At 40.0% G+C, this 16,896-nt stretch overlaps 1 protein-coding gene across 36 annotated transcripts in view; it reads right to left on the minus strand.

Moving 5' to 3' along the window:
- Nucleotides 1–16,896, minus strand: part of LOC142161173 (sorbin and SH3 domain-containing protein 1-like) — a 283,529-nt gene that overhangs the window by 18,239 nt on the left and 248,394 nt on the right. For 23 of the 36 annotated variants that reach the window (XM_075216482.1, XM_075216484.1, XM_075216490.1 and 20 more), the window contains 6 exons: nt 16,447–16,535; nt 9,145–9,312; nt 6,892–6,938; nt 1,676–1,790; nt 1,473–1,598; nt 323–517 (listed from right to left, as the gene is read on the minus strand). In XM_075216482.1, coding sequence (XP_075072583.1) covers nt 323–517; nt 1,473–1,598; nt 1,676–1,790; nt 6,892–6,938; nt 9,145–9,312; nt 16,447–16,535 — 740 coding nt within the window. The remainder of the gene's footprint in view (nt 1–322; nt 518–1,472; nt 1,599–1,675; nt 1,791–6,891; nt 6,939–9,144; nt 9,313–16,446; nt 16,536–16,896) is intronic. The other 13 variants (XM_075216517.1, XM_075216513.1, XM_075216515.1 and 10 more) reach the window with 3 other exon arrangements.

Raw genomic sequence — 16,896 nt, forward strand, 5'->3', positions numbered from 1 at the left:
AGACATACAAGACTATGGTCCAGAGACTGTAATCCCTCCTGAATAAACCAATGAAGTGGATCGGATGTCTGGAGGTTCCCCCTGCATCCACCGACATTAGTAAAGAAATATTGTTCATTACAACATAAATGCTTTACCACTTATGAACATCAGGTGGCAGAGCCCTTCAATGACAAACTACCATTTATTTTACTATGTACATTGTAGATGATATGTGGGCAGTGTGCCATACTGTGTGTACATTATAGGTTTGCTATGCATGTACAATATAGATCAAGTTAACACAATGAACAATGCATAAAGTACTGACAGAAATACATACCTGTGGCGAAGCACTTGTGCTTCTGTTTGGGGAATAGGAAATTGGAAGATCCATGTATTCAGCGGAATTCTTTACACGTGGCCTCTTGTGGACATCTATGTAGGTTATAGGAAATATACCCTGGCGGCTGGTACCAGATATTTTTCCTTCATACCAATTTTCATCTACTCTGCGAATCAATGTTATCCTTTCACCCTTGAAAATAAAGTTCCTTATTAGGGCAAAGAATTCTCCAGAACATGTGTCAAAGGTCTTCAGTTATCTTTAAGTTATTATTAGGGTAGCTGGTGTGACATATTTAAAATGACAAGAATACGACATTTTTAGGACACAGTCAATCCTCCCAAACTAATATGAATATACCCATGTTTATTGTACAATTGGGACAAATTAGATCACGGCTGATCTGCTTAGACCAAGCCCCATCCCACCCAGTTCTGGCTGAGGCCACACCCCTTTTGACCTCCAGGAATCAGGACTGCTCTGCAGAAATAGGGACTTTTGAAGGTTATGCATGTGGTATACAGGGGTGATGAACAAAATCATGACCCTTCAGCTCTAAAAAAAAAAATAGGACTGTACATTTCATTATCAGACAGGCAGTCAGTCACAGGGGAATATAGAACTTCGTCTGTCACGCTTTATTCATTTTATTTGCATTAGAACATCCAATAGATGTGGACATCCATCTCAAAAAAGTTAAAATTGATCAAATAGAGTAATTCTGATGATAACACGGATAAATAGCCTTGCAGTAGAGGGCTACATTTATATCAAGGAGAATTGAAATCATTATTTAAATCAAGGTGCATAAATGTAGGCAGCGTTTTGCCATGCAATCATCCCTTGCTAGGATGTAAAGAACACATATACAACTATAGCCCTTTACCACCCTGAGGCAACTGCCTCTATTGCCTTGCCTTTAAGCCAGCTCTGAGAACATCTAAAGTGCTCACTTGGCATGAGCACTAGATTACAACATAGCCATGCCCCCAACATAACAAAATATTCAACCTGTTTTGCTGCTCTCCTGGTTACACTTGCCAAGGTTAATCATCCAAATTCCTTGTTGCCCGTGAGATACTTGAGCAAGCGGTACAGATATTTCTCACATACCCAGCTTATATTGTACATATTTATTGACTGCTACCTTTTTAAATGACATTTCCACTGCAGTGTCTCCATTAAAATTGAACTTGGCAACAGCATCTCCATACTCCAGAACTTGCACTGGCGAAGCTTTCCTTGGTTGTACTTTCTCTGTTTGTGGCAGCATCTGAAATAACAGCGTATGGGTCAGATACTAGTTAAGGGAATGGCTTCTATAGTATGACATTTGCATAATTGCCATACCTCAATATATGAAATGGGGAAAATTCCGGTCCTCCCATGATGCTCTCCTTCAAACCAGTTCTGGTCTATCTGCTTGTAAATATAAACTATATCTCCTTTCTGGAGTGGCAGCTCCCTATAAAAAGAGATAGCATTAGTTCAGATGATCAATGTATTTGTGAACATAATTTATTGGCTTTTAGATGCCATTCAATTCAACTTGGGCTGCGCAGGTACCTTTATATATCTATTGCCTACAGGTAGTGGAGAAAACATTTCATGCAGACTGTACGATCACTAAGAACAGTGCCTAAGGGATGTAAGTGCTACAGTGATATTACTAATTTCTAACCCTTCATTTCACTAATAGTGAAATGAAGGGTTGCATTATTTTTAAAGAATATTGAATCAGCCGATAAAATGGCTGCCATCACTATGTGCGACAGGTGCATTTTAAAGGTTGTTGCAGTTGTAGATTGAGGAATTTTATTGACAGTACAGATACTGCATAAAATACAAGTTTGTCTTTAGATAGAAAAATACACAGTTATTGGTTAGAAATAAACCATGCAAAGATAAGAAAACATTTGCCCTGTGATGCTCCTACGCAGCTAAAGTGGGAATAGAATACACAGTGCTCATTTGCTGGTTTACCACTGGCAAAAACAGGATGAGAGGCAGTAAGGTCAAAAGCTGCCTCCTCTTATAAATGTCCATCTAAGGGAAGAGTGACTGGTTCCCCCACCACTGGACACTCACAATGTGGGAAACCAGTTCATTATTTGTCATGTTTCTTGGTTCTTGCTCCCAAACTCCTTAAGCTAAATCTTGGAAATAGGTTTGGGTGGGAGCAGGCCCGGCGCTCCCATTAGGCAACCTTAGGCAGTTGCCTAGGGCGCCGGGACCTGCAGGGCGCGGCTGCCGCTGACTAGATTTGAAAATCTAGTCAGCGGAGGGAAGTGGGAGAGAGGTGCAGCAGCGGCGGGGTGCCGCCGCTGTTTTTTCAACTTCCGCCGCCACTTGCAATTAATTTTGATGCGCCCAGGCTGCCCGGCGCATCGCTCACCTGATCACTGACGTCAGTGTTCAGGTGACAGGTCTTTACCCGGCGGCGCCTGCGCTGTGCTGCATTATCACCCTGTCTGTCAGTGACAGACAGTGTGAATAAAGTTCTGTCCCCCTCCCCTCCCAGCATGCATCGCTCCGCCTCCTGTGTGAAGAAGGCGAGGAGCAGCCATAGGAAAGAAAGAAAAGAAAAGAGAAAAGAAGAGAAGTGAAGAAAAGAGAAGAAAAGAAAAGAGAAGAGGTTTGAAGAGCCCCCCTGCATCTACTGAAGAGGCTTCAGGAGAATAAAGAGTGAGGTAAATAAAATCAAATTATTTATTTATTTAGTGTTTTCGGCGGGGGCGGCGGGGGGGCGTTGAATTTTTGCCTAGGGCGCCTAGAACCCTAGCACCGGCCCTGGGTGGGAGATCTAAAGATTAAATCTCCCAGCCCAGATAGAGCAGCAATGATGTCCAGAGGGAACTTTAGCTACAAGTGGACGGGGGAAGGGGGACTTCCCCGCTGCCTCTACAGATAACATTACTGTTCCTGGCTGACCCTCATGGACTGATAAGGGGCAAAGGCTGAATTTGTTAAGTAGCTGGTGGCCGTTTTACCAAGCTCCAACATATATTTAAAAAAAAACAACAAAAAACCCCCAAAACTATGAAAAGGAGAGCCCATGCCATGTAATATCCCTACATTCCTGTGGTATGTATATATGCACTTTTGCTCTTATATGGGCTAAGTGCACTATGGAAAAGCAGTTCCTATTAGATTCTGTCTGTCCCTGTGACATGCACTGCTGTGTTCTTGTGACCAATAGATTAAAGCTAAAGCTTTAATCCTTTCCACTGGCTGTCCTGAAATGATCCCAGTGTGGCTGAAAGCAGCGCTCTGCCAGTTACTCAGCAGTCCTGATCTACAATAAGCTGTGAGAAAGGATTCGGTCAGGGTAACCAGCTAAAACGTGCTACAGCAGCTACACAGTGTCCAAGAAGTGTAAACAGTTCCAGGCGCTGGTGAAGGAGTCTGCTGGTGGCAGTGATTACCATCCTGCAGTTTGTGTCACCACGGTTAAGTTAACAATTACAGTGCAGGGCCCGTAGAAGTGACCAGTGATGACTTGTTGCTGGAAACCAAAATACCTGAAAAGCATATTGGAGCGGGATAACATAGTAGAGACATCCTGTCACAGCTTTAGCTGGTGGTAGCAATGGTATAAACCTAGACGGCTTTCTGACAACAACAGATTCAGAAGCGTCGAGTTACTAGGAATAAATTCAACACACAGGGACACGCAGGATGTCCAAGGTGGAACTCAGGGTTTATTGCCAGGAAAAAGCCATTGAGCTCTTCTCTACAGTAATATAAGATTAGAAGGGTTGTAGTGAACTGAGAGGAAGATCACTAGGCAGTGGGGAGAGCCCCGTGAGGAGGGAGCTTATACCAGTTGTACTCAAGACACCCAAGCAGCACCCAGGTTTGGATCTTGAAGGACCTCCCGGAACTCTACACATACAATGGATCTGCCTGGTGCAAGAGCGGAAACTACAGGTACTTCCAGCACCTAACAAGGTCCATGCTACTTCACTGAAATAAAAAACAGCTGGCAGCATTGGGAGCTGGTGCTACCGAAGTGAAGCAGATGTGTTTTTTCTAAGCATTGAGAAATAAGTTTGAGCCACAACCTGCAGCTCCCAATGAACAGGCTACATTTCCCAAAATTTTAGGACAGTGCAGGGGACATTGTCATCTGCAGGTTTTTGAGATCTGCAAGAGGGGCATTGGGTGAAATATTTGGTCTCCACACTGCAGGGACATGCAGTGGAGGCCTGTTGAGGAGTGGCTACAGAAGACTGTGCCAACTAGAGGTCAGAAAGGGTCCTTTCTAAAAACGTTATGTCATCACCTCAGCGAGGTATAGTCAAAAGATCAGGGAAATGTCCAAGGGTTACCAAATTACCCATGAGGAGTTTGCCATTTAGCTATGGTAATTCAAAGTGATATGGATAAATTAAGTCATTGACAGAATAGGCGGTAATTGACCTAGTTTGCCAATGAATGATGAGCACCAGAGGTGAAAGAATGTATGTTCTAGCAGGAGCCCTCCACATAAGTGGAAGCTGCCCGGATTAGCAAACCAGTATGTGGCTGACAGTCCATACTCGTGGAAGTACTAGATCCAAAGGACTTCAGTATCAGGGTAAACCCTCTCTACTGCTTCCTTCTTCCTAAACCACTGCTCTGTATGGTCCCTGAGAGCTATCAGAGACCACTGGAGCGAAGGCCATAAAGTGCTGTGACTGAGGGAAAACTGGACAGCTGAGGATGCAGTGTCCCACAGTTCAAACACTCAAGAATTGTGCCAACAACCAGCCTGCTTGCCTGACCAATGGAGAGGAGAAAAATGATACTACCCCGCTCCAAGAAGGTCAACATAGTGTAGCGAGAAATTGAGCGACATAGTGGAGAGAATTGCTCGAGAGGGAAAATGAAAAAAAAAAAAAAACACCAAGCACCAAAGTGCCTCACACAGAACATTTTTTGTACTAGTGTGTTAGATAGCTGTTGGACCTTCGGAAATTCCTTTGATGGTTGTCAGCGAATTGGGCATCCCAATGACCATGCTCCTTGTCAGTAACTGGGGAACCTTTCTAGTGGGTAGAACTGGTGCTCTCGGTAGATCAGGAAAGAAGTACATCCAGAGTGGATTATGACAATACCCAGGAGGCTGGGATTTCATCCATTTTGTCGGATGCTGGCTGAGTGATTTATCCATGTCGGACGCCTATCCCCACCCCATATTGATGGTCTGTTTATGATATAGCATGAGCCCAGTACATGAGAAGAAGTATTGGCAGATCCTGATCCAGGAAGCTCAAGAAGGTCAACGTTGGTTTGTACTGGTTTAGTGTATGTCATATCATAATAGGTGCACCACCCAGCACCTAGTAAACCACCTGTTGTAAGGGTTGGGAGAGTTCACCCAGGTTTAGACAACATATACTCCGCAGTTAGGGCAGGTATTAGGGAAGGATCGGGAGGCACGACTAACTATTCAATCAGAAAAATATGAGACGGGATGTTCGCAGTATAATACCTAGGGCATTATGTGTGGGGCGGATGGGTTAGGCCAGAACCCAAGTAAATAAAGGCAATCAGAGACTGGCCCCAGCCCCTGACCCAGACAGGTACTAATATTCTGTAAGGTACTATAGATTGTTTATCCCCGATGTCAGTACTGTAGCAAAGCCTTTGTCCCCCATTTGTAAACTGGTATGCCAATCTTTGGAATTAGCCCTGGTGAGTACAGCTTGATGCTGTCCATTATGGATTTGGAGCATTACTCACCCAGGAGCACCCATGGCTTGTTAGAAATGTTGTGACCTGAGAGTAAAAAGAAGTGATTGGTGGTGAAGAAACTTCTTCTCTATTTCTATGGTCAGCACTTCAATGTGGCGCCTGCACACAATCATTTAAAGTATTTACAGCAAAAATGAATGATTGCTGCAGTGGAGCCTAATGCTTTAGATTTATGATGTTCATATCTGCAAACAAGGAATGGCCAACACCACCTGGAACCCCCAGGAAACCCCAGAAACATCGGCAGCAGAATCCAGATCATGGGGTTGTGCCTGCTGGTAGCCTGCATGGACAAGAGGGATGTGAGACTATATCCTTCCTTCCCCAGACCCACACTTAGAAAACTATTACAGCTCCTTTTATATATAAAAAAAGAATGTGCACCCTGTGGAAAAGTGGGGTCCTTGGCATCAAAGGGCGGGCACGGCTGCGTGCCAGACAATCGCTTCTGATCTGAGACCAGGGCGTCAGAGGTCCTCTCTGGAAGGGGTCCCAGGAGACCACGTTCTGCAGTGACCACCTGCTGATCTTACAGGGCTGTGTTCCTGGGGTCTTATTCCCAACTTCCTTTAGCCAAATCTGGTTTGGAGGAGACACTAAACCCCAGTGTAAAAACCCTGAAGATTTTGGTAGAGATCTGGGCACCCTTTGAAAACCAGCAAAACCCGAAAAAAGTGTGGTTCAGCAGGGTGGTCTAGTAAACCCATCATGTGACAGCAAGTTCCTCATCTAAGCATTAAAAAGGATAAAGGTGTGTGTGTGTGTGTGTGTGTGTGTGTGTGTGTGTGTGTGTGTGTGACTAGACCTTACTAGGTCTTCATACTTACTTCAGAGACTGTGCTTTAAAGTCAAACTTTGCTCTTGCTTGTGTCATCTACAAACAAAATAAAAATGAATTAATTTTTAAACTAGTAATGTTATAAGAGTTTAGTAAGGATCAATTTAAATCGAAGACTAATTAAATTATAAAGATTTAGTTCGACGGGAGTTGAATTAGTTGGGTGCTCAATATTACCAGGAGTTTAGTACAGTCAGAAACAACACTGTTCTGAACAAATTAGCTTTACTTAAATCACAGCACATGTAATATTAATAACTGATTATATATTGTGAAGCATTGAGCAAGTTAGATATTTTATATATATTTTAGCTCTATGAGCTGTAATGAGCCCTTTCAGGAGATAATTAATAGAAGAAATTATGCAGAACACAGCTTCCATCTGTAATTTGCATATTAATGTCACAACGCATCCACTACATACAGTTTATGAATCTACATTCCTGCTTAGAATCTAGGGAGTCTACGGTAGCCCCAGGATGTAACAAAATCACAGCAAATACTTGTAGTTAAAATCTTGTTTTTGACAATATATTCAGCGCAAATGGCTTTTGATTTGAGATATATAGACTTACATCACTTAGAAAATAATTTTACTGCTGTACTCTTATGAAGTGCTCATGCTTTTTTGACCTATGATAGATTTTGTATGATTTTATACATTAGGGCTACACAATTTTTTTTTTTATCTGCCTAAATAGTTATAGATGTGTAATGTAATGTAAAAGTAATGTTTAATACCATACATGAGTAGTAAGTGGTAAGCAGGACTAAGCCTTAATCAGAGGCAGGCTGGGCCGGGGGGCATTGGCCCTCCGGGCCGCTCAGTCTAACCGCTTTTTGGGCCAGCCGCGCTCCCCCCCCGTGGATGCCATATTACTTGAATATTACCGGCGGCCGCATCACATGACACGCGATGCGGCTGCGTCATCAATGACACGGCGCGCATCGCGTGTCATGTGATGCGGCCGCCTGTGCGTCCCCCCCCCGGACTGAAATTTGCCAGCCCGCGCCTGGCCTTAATGCTTTGCGGAAGTCAGAAATCTCAGCAATTTCTTGCATTAAGAACACAACTTAATTCAACTCCCGAGGAACCATTTTTGCATTGTAACAAGAACTCCAAAACAACCCACCCACATGTAATTATTGGGAAAGCATCAATAATCAGAATTTTTCATTCCACAAAGAAAATTTGAATTGAAAGGCTCCAATAAGAAAATGGTGTCTGTAATGGTCAACAAGGACACGCTAAATTTCCAATAATGGTGACATCAACTACTAATGAATTAATTTACTGTTTTTTTTCATTCATTATATCACAACAGACAGATTCAGTGATGCTTTCCCTTAGTGATGAAACTACCATCAACATATACATTTAAATGTTTTTGTATCAAATTATACATTAATGAACCTTAATTTGTATATATTGTTTTACTCTGCAGTTCTTCCTCTTTATGATTTTAGAGTTCAAAAATAATTCCACAGAAAGAGGTGAAGAATCATAACAAAACAATACAATACATGCACTGCTAAGGAAATAAATCCAATTATATATATATTTTCACACAATAGATATATATATATATATATATATATTGATGGTAGCAATCAGTTGATTAGACTCTATTAAACTTCTATCCCGTTAAAAAACATAATAAATGTTTTTGAACAGGATATTAATTTATAGTTCTAATTCTTTAGACACCAGGGGGTAAATGTATCAAATAGCGATTTTTGCAAATCGTCGCTATCCAGCGACTTTGCAGGGTAAATTTAAATCGACAGCGGCTTTAAAGGCAAAACTTGCTTTTAAAGCTATTGCCACTCTAAAAATTGACCCTGCAATGTTGCTGGATATCAGTGATTTGCAAAAATCGCCATTTGATACATTTACCCCCAAAAGTTTGTTAGTAGTTTATTAGAGATGGAACATGCTTTTTTATCTTACGGTTAGAAACCCCCCAGAAATAATGATTGTGACATAACACAAAACATAACAATACATAGTATATCTACAAAATGATAAATAACATGCATGCATTGAACACCACTGTCCCCAGCCAACATGCTGCTAAAGCGCTTATAATTTCATTTCCTCTACCAGCCAAATTAGATACAAAGCAAGTAAATGGAAAGCTAATGGGCGGCATTCTCTAGGCTACTAATGATTGGCTACATTTAATGGATATGAAGATATTGCTCTGGGGCAAGCAACAGTCTAACGTTAATGAGAACAGACCTCAGACCGAGATCTCCTTTTTGATGAATCGTCTACATTAAGGAGGTCTCCAAATCGCTCATTAGTGATAAACTGGTGATGTGATGGGACAATCCCAGTGTGTCTCCTAGCAGCAATATCAGCTTCTTCTTGCTCACGTTTATGTCTTCGCTGATCCTCTAAAAGTTTCTAAGATAAAAATTGCATTATTGGGCTTGTGAATCACCTGCCTGGCAGAACGAGTATGGGGAACAACATAAGCATCAAGGAACCAATATATTAACTTATTATTCATCAGTGCTTTAACAAAAGTGGTTATTACACTGGTTAGGTGACAGTAAATGATCATAATATTATGCATTGATAACAAGGGATTGGTTATCAGAACAAAATAACATTATTATGCCCAATGCCCTGATCTGATAAGAGATACAAATAGACAGGATTTGTGCGCTTTAGTAGCCAACAACAGAAAAGTAGTAGTTAAGAAGTCAAAGGGTGTTTCCACCGACAGATGAACGTAACATTTGGTTGTACATATCTCCCTGTAATATCTCCTAAATATGTCTGGATTTCTAGCTTCATTATGTCATGTAACAATCATTTACCCCGGGAACATGACACATAATTATATCCATAGATTAATTTGTGTAGTATCCCAAGGCAAGAAAGATAAAACAGCTCTGCTTGATGATATACATACATGGAAAAAGGCCCAGAATGAGGCAAGAAGGAAAATGCAATGTATTTAGTAAAAGTTGCAGGAGGCTATGCTCAAGCCAATAAATAAAACTCATCTGAAGGTGGAAACCTCCTTCAAGGCACTGACTGATACTAACAGAACAGGAGACCCCACTGAATCACAGTGTCCGCTTCTTGTGGTGCTGGACAAGTCTTCCTGTGTCCCAATTATCATTATATTAATGAAAACTGTTCCTACAGCGTCAAAGTAGCAACTGTTATTATAAACAATGTTGTAGTTACTCTAAAGCTACATTACCACCTAGTAAAATACTTTCCTAGGTGTGCCCTTCCCCGAGTGGGGTGGCTTTGGGTGCGATCTTAACGACCAATCTCAAGCTACAAATGATTGCAGATTGTGATTGCTCCTCCCGAAAAAATGGCCATTTAGAACCAGAAAATAGGCAGACCTGCAGTGCTTCTTTGTGTGTGCAGTTGTGTCTACTTGTGGCTGCCCACATCACAGCCTTTACAAACACCTCTATAAATCAATGTGCACCTAGTTTGTGGATTCTTTGAAAAATGTGCATGCAAAAGTAAAATTCACATCACAGCTCAACCTACCACTCTAGGTCGACACCTTTCATTAATTTAAACTTTTACTCTTTCTCCTAAATTACTGATTGGTTTGGTCACATGTGCCTAATCCACACTCACATAACACCCTGGAACTACCTGACTCCACCCATCAGCTAGTGCAAGTATTGCACATCTGCAGATGCCAGAATCTTGCCCAGCAAATCCATGCAGTTCATCCTAAAACCAGGTTTTTTTCAGTTTTGTGGTTCAATAATGACCCTTAGGGGGAAATTCAATTTACAGACGTGCTGATGGAGACTCGTGTGATAGGCCCCTACCAACACAAATGAATCACCGCTCATGTTGGCTCGTATCTCTATGAGGTGTGAGGAATAATGAGCGGATATTCCAACCCCAATATCGCCAGAGAGTCTCATCACACGAGGTTACGTCTGCACTTTACTCCAAACGTAATTCCCACCATAGTATCAGTTTTTTAGTTAGCAGATACATTTTTTTACTTTTGCCTTCACTAAGCCTCATGGGACACAATTTAGAAATTATGTGAAGCCATTTATATGAATGCAGTCTGTTTGGTCTTTGTTTGTTCACTCACCAAACAGTCAATTATAAAATGTTGGTGTTGAATATTTGCCACATCCAACATAAAATATTGAATTATTTTTTTTATCTAAACCAGCTACTATACATTTATACTTCTTTTCAGGTTACAAAGTTTAATAAACAAAGGTTAGCTCTATCCCCATGCCTTGGACAATACCCCCTACAGTAGTAATATACACATTTCCTGACGAATGAAGAGTCTGTTGATTTGTAAAGGAAGGTGGGATCCTCAACAACAACAAAAAACATCTAAATTCGATTAGCAGTGAGGATATGGCTTTCTGGTGATTTACATGAAATTATGGATGACAACTGGAAGAATTGGTGCAATTCAGAATTACAAGTATAATAATAATAATTAGACCAGTGGTCAAAGTGGGTGTGTATAGAGTGATATGCCATACCGCCATGTCTCCTATTGCCTTCATTGCAAAGCTATCCAATTCCATTCATACCGCCCCTTCTAAAATTCCATTACGACTACTGAATGGGACAATATGGTAACCCCCTCACGTAATGCAACATTTCTTAGAATGAATTGTGTGGCCATTTCTTAGAAGGAATGTAGTCCTTGCCTAGTTTTACCCATTCAGTTTGTCCTTCTGTCAATTAAATTAGACCTGTTCTACAGCATAACAGCCCACACCACAGCTCATAGTTTAGAACAACAAAGCACGTGAAACAGGTGTACTGAGCAATTTGGGGATTATGGTCCCTAACCCAATGATTAGTGGTCAGAAAGGTTTAATTACATGCTGTTATATGATGGAATTTACGGATATGATTTACAATTCTATAACCTACCAGTCAATTCTTCATTGTACATTATATTTTGTATTCCTTCTCAAAAATAGTCTATGTAAATTATGATTTGTAGAGGAACTAATGCAATTATAAAAATAATTAGTCCTCATCCTAATCCGTATCATTTTACAAATTTACATTTTAAAGAACAACCCTTTGATGGCTGTGATGTATGTTAGTATGCAGGTAATTCTGCTCCCATTCCTTCCATCAGAAAGACTACTCAATATTCAGAAAACCAGGATTTAGCACTTCCACAACATTTACTCTGACAGTACGAGTCAATCTTCCGGGTGCCAAATTGTATAGAATATATCTATAATCAATTGTCAATAATCATATTAATTCAGGTACTTCTGGGGGTAAATGTATCAAGCTGAGAGTTTGCCGGCGGGTTTGAAAAGTGGAGATGTTGCCTATGGCAACCAATCAGATTCTAGCCGTCATTTTGCAAAATGCACTAAATAAATGACAGCTAGAATCTGATTGGTTTTTCAAACCCGCCGGAAAACTCTCAGCTTGATACATTTACCCCCTGGTGTTTACATTTTAGGAAAAGAAACTCAGCCTTCCAGGAGAGGGAAAAAATGGAGCTAGACAACAAATTACAAATTTATATAAATTTAGTTCATAATTATCTATCTACCTCCAATAGCTCTTAATGGTGTTATCCACTAGGGGATTGAAGGGGCTATTTAATGATTTTACATATCACAGGGTTATGTAAGATTTTCTACATCTTTTGCCCAATTTAACTAGAAAATTGCGCCAGGGCAGCCAAGCGATAATCAGCTCCCTGGCGATACAAACTGGCAGTTCGTAAAATGACTATTACAGATTTGCTATCCAGTCTTTGGTCCTTCCGTGCATTCGTATGCCAGCTTGCCAACCTAAGCACTAAAACTGAAAGTTAATAAAAAAAACTGTAAAAAAAAATATGCTTAACAAAATATATATAAAAAAATAAATAAAAATTAAATTGAGTCTAACCATTGCGATTGAAAGGCTTTATTTAAATAAATAAAAGCCTTTCTTTCAGCATCCCCCTTCTATCACCATCCTGCGATGGAGATAGGAGGACAGCACACTACTTGATCCGTTGAAAACTCCAGACTGCGCCAGAACTAGGGCTTTTCTCCCTATAATAAACAGATCGGAGTCCTCTAGCTTCATGAGCCGAGAAGCGGGCCAACTCTTGGATTGTGGTGTTTCCTAGGATGGAGGTACTCTAATTGCTATACGAGGAGGCATGTTATATTAAGGAGGGGTTATCTAAAAGTGTACAAACGATCTTTTAAGAAATATTTCATCTTTAATACTAAATGAATGATGCTAAAAATTTTGTGATGTTACATTTAGTATAATTTAGTATTTAGATATTTGAATTAACATAACTTTTGTTCAAACTATTTGACACAAGTCAGATAGTTTGAACAAAAGTAAATTTCAGAAAGATGTTATGGTTATAAAGTTGGTGAATTCCTCTACTACATCTTTATTTGACTTACAACCAATGCAGTAAGTAGTACATTCACTGCTGAAGTATGGCAAAGCATTCTGGGAAACTTCACAGCTGGAGAAACAATGCTTGCAACCCTTATCTGACATACATTAGGTTGGGCAGCATGGTAGCTAAGTGGTCAGCACTTCTGCCTTACAGTGCTGGGGTCATGAGTTCAATTCCCGACCATGGAGTTTGTATGTTTGTGTGGAGTTTGTATGTTCTCCCTGTGTTTGCGTGGGTGTCCTCCAGGTGCTCCGGTTTCCTCCCACACTCCAAAAACATACTAGTAGGTTAATTGGCTGCTATCAAAACTGACCCTAGTCTGTCTGTGTGTGTCTATATTAGGGAATTTAGACTGTAAGCTTCAATGGGGCAGGGACTGATGTGAGTGAGTTCTCTGTACAGCGCTGCGGAATTAGTGGCACTATATAAATAAATGGTGATGATGATGATGATGGTATAAGTCATTTGGAATTCCACAGGAACCACAATGTTGCATTGCAGAGTATTTTATCACAGTAAAATGTTAAATGAATAAGAATGCAGTACATAATTTAGTATATTAACATTTCTAGAACTGGTTACCGCAGACCACAATTACTCATGTAAACAAGATGGGACCTGCAGCATTTGGTAAACATAACAAACAAATTATAGCGATGGATATCAGCAAGAATTTCAACTATTGCATGTCATAGGCACATCCGCTCTTTTACACCGTTTTATAGTTTAAAATAATGTTCAAGGTGTTTTACTGTACATTAATTGGCTTATACAAACAATCATTTTACTAAATAAATGCATTGGACCTTATATATGAAGCGCACTGCATGCGCTCCACAAAACGCCTTTAATTCGAGAGTGCGATTAAATGTGTAGACATGTGGAAAAAATATTAAGAGGCGGACTTTGTAAAATTGTAGGGGGTTGTGACCTTTATACTTTTGCAAATACTCCTTTCAATTAATTCAACTTTTCTCTTATAAGTATAAATACCTATTGGGTTAGCCTAATGTATAGCTTAAATTAATCAGGAGTGTAAAGTTACATGTACAGAACATGTGTCTTGTGTATGCGTGTGTCTCTTTTGTGCGTCTTGTGTGTGAAGCTTTTTATGACATTGCTCAGTGTGCTTCTCCGTTGAACTGTACCATGAAGGTACAAAATGCGTCCTAATAAAAGTACTGGATAATAGCCACAGACCACCATCTCTGAAGTGGTGCAAAATTCAAGTCATTTTTCAGAGTGAAATCTGCCATGTATCCCTCTGCACAGCAGGGAACGCCCTAAATGCACCTTACAGTAGGAACACAATACTTTACTGAGAACTGCATTAATCTCTAAGCAAAACACTATAACGGACATCATTTTCTCAATTCCATAGCTTTGCAGCTCAAATGTATCAATAATCAACACTCCTAGTAGAATGATCTCTGGGCAGGCTGCCCCTCCTTGCAGATTACGAGTAGCTGCGCCCCTTGAAAGTCAGGAGCCTATCTAATGTGCCCCTCTCCAAACCATTTAACTCCTGACTCATTTATGAAGCTACATTGAAATTGTTATACTGCATACTGCAGTTACTATTTATGAAATAAATAAATAAATAAATAAATGTTTAAGGACAGGTGGGCCAATTCTAGGGCATGTTACAATCTAAACCTAACCACATGCGGGGACTTAAAGATCTGTGAAGATCTGTCAGGGATGATTGCTGAAAAACGGCATCTCTACCTCACACGATATATCAACATTTGGTACAATTGATAGTTGACTTGGCAGGCTGAATGACTTGCACTCATGGAATTGTTTTTAGGAGACTCTATACCTAAAAAGTTATTCTTAAAGTATTTCTCAACTTTTCTCTTCAATCAGCATATTTTGAATGAACCCTTCTCCAATAGGCATGTCTTGTCACCTCAGTGGAAGACCCCCAGTATCTGCCAATGTGAATTAGACCACACTTGGTTGTTGTATACATGCGCACCTTTGTGCAGTGTTCGAAAAAACCCTCAGTATTTTCCGAGATATTTTACTTGTAACAACATCAACTACGGACATAAATGAAATGAAAGCTAGTCTGGAGGTTACAGCATGAGGTCTACTGGCACTACTTTTACGGAGTACATTGAGGTATCTGCAGCCATTCTAAAAAGTCTATTGTCTTTTTGGTGCTGATGTAAAGAGAATTGCAACGTGTAAACTAAACAATATCTGGCGACCTGAGATTTATTGATGTCATTTTATGAAATACACATCAATGTTTTCTGAATATCAACGGATTAGTTCACATTGGTGCCTGACAAGGCGTCAACCCTCAGGTAGTGTCAACATTCCCATAAACAGTTAAAACCTTAAGAAACTTCCTTTCAGCGGCATAGGATTACCAAGGTAAACAACTACGTTACTAGGTAGTTCTATGGTAATTTGATCTGTTACCATGGTAATCTTCCAACATTTATCATACAGCCTAGCATTATTTTAAAAATTGCTGCAATGAAAGCATTTGCAACTGATGAATGCAATTACAGTCCTATAGTGAAAACCAAGCTCCTGCGCAACTTGAGGAATATGGTTATAGCAACTAGGCACATTCTGACAATCTGAGCGCTAAAAAGAATATACAAATTTAAAATTTAAGAATTGTGTCTAGTTAAGGGCCAAATTGTTCTCCATGAAAATATATAATATATTTTAATTACTTTTAGAAAACTATATTCATTGATAAACTCGGATAACTCATTTTATATTTCAATGTTAACTTGAAGACTGTGAAACTATGTTCACTCCTGGAAAATCAATCACAATTTATTGTGTCATTCATTTCATTTGTAATATCACTGCCTGTTCTGCAGCATAGAAATTGTAGTGTGCAATGAAATTAAATCCTCCGCTAGAATAGATTAGATACTGAGATATCTTCACTTCTAAAGTCTACTAGGTCTGTTACATAAGTGTCTATGATGTTTGCTACTAACTCAGTTACAGATATAAACTTGCATTTAGTTTAAACATAAAAGTAAGAAATCATGCCACGCTTTATATCACTTCAGTTTCATGCATTGTTTATATCGCAAATAGGTCATCTGACATTTATAATAAAAGGGTAATGTTTGGAAAAGCATTCGGAATACCTCTTTGCTGTCGTACCGTCGGCGAACATATTCTTCAGGGTGATCCATGTATTCGAGTGGTGTAAAATGTCTTGGAGATTCAGAGTCTACTTCAAGACAACAAAAGCCAGTTAGTGCTAAATATTTATGGGAAGGGCACACACAGACTGAGACAGCACACAGAACAGTGTCAATCATGTATCTAGATCACTAGAAACAGCATCACTGCAACCAAACTCTTCAAACACTTGTTTGTGATCCCGCTGACACCGATCAAAACAGCATGAGAAGGGATAAGAGGAAATGAACACCAATTTGACGTCAACACTATGATGCAGTCTCAAACAGGACAAAAGTGAGTTTAGCCATAATGCTCCAATGGAATAAAAGTGGTTTTGAATAGAGTTGCACCAAGTCAAGGGTTCTATTTTATAATTTGGCTGAATATAAATGAATTGGACGAGGGTCAGT

This window comes from Mixophyes fleayi, chromosome 6, assembly GCF_038048845.1.
Source record: "Mixophyes fleayi isolate aMixFle1 chromosome 6, aMixFle1.hap1, whole genome shotgun sequence".
NCBI classification, from domain to species: Eukaryota; Metazoa; Chordata; class Amphibia; order Anura; family Limnodynastidae; genus Mixophyes; species Mixophyes fleayi.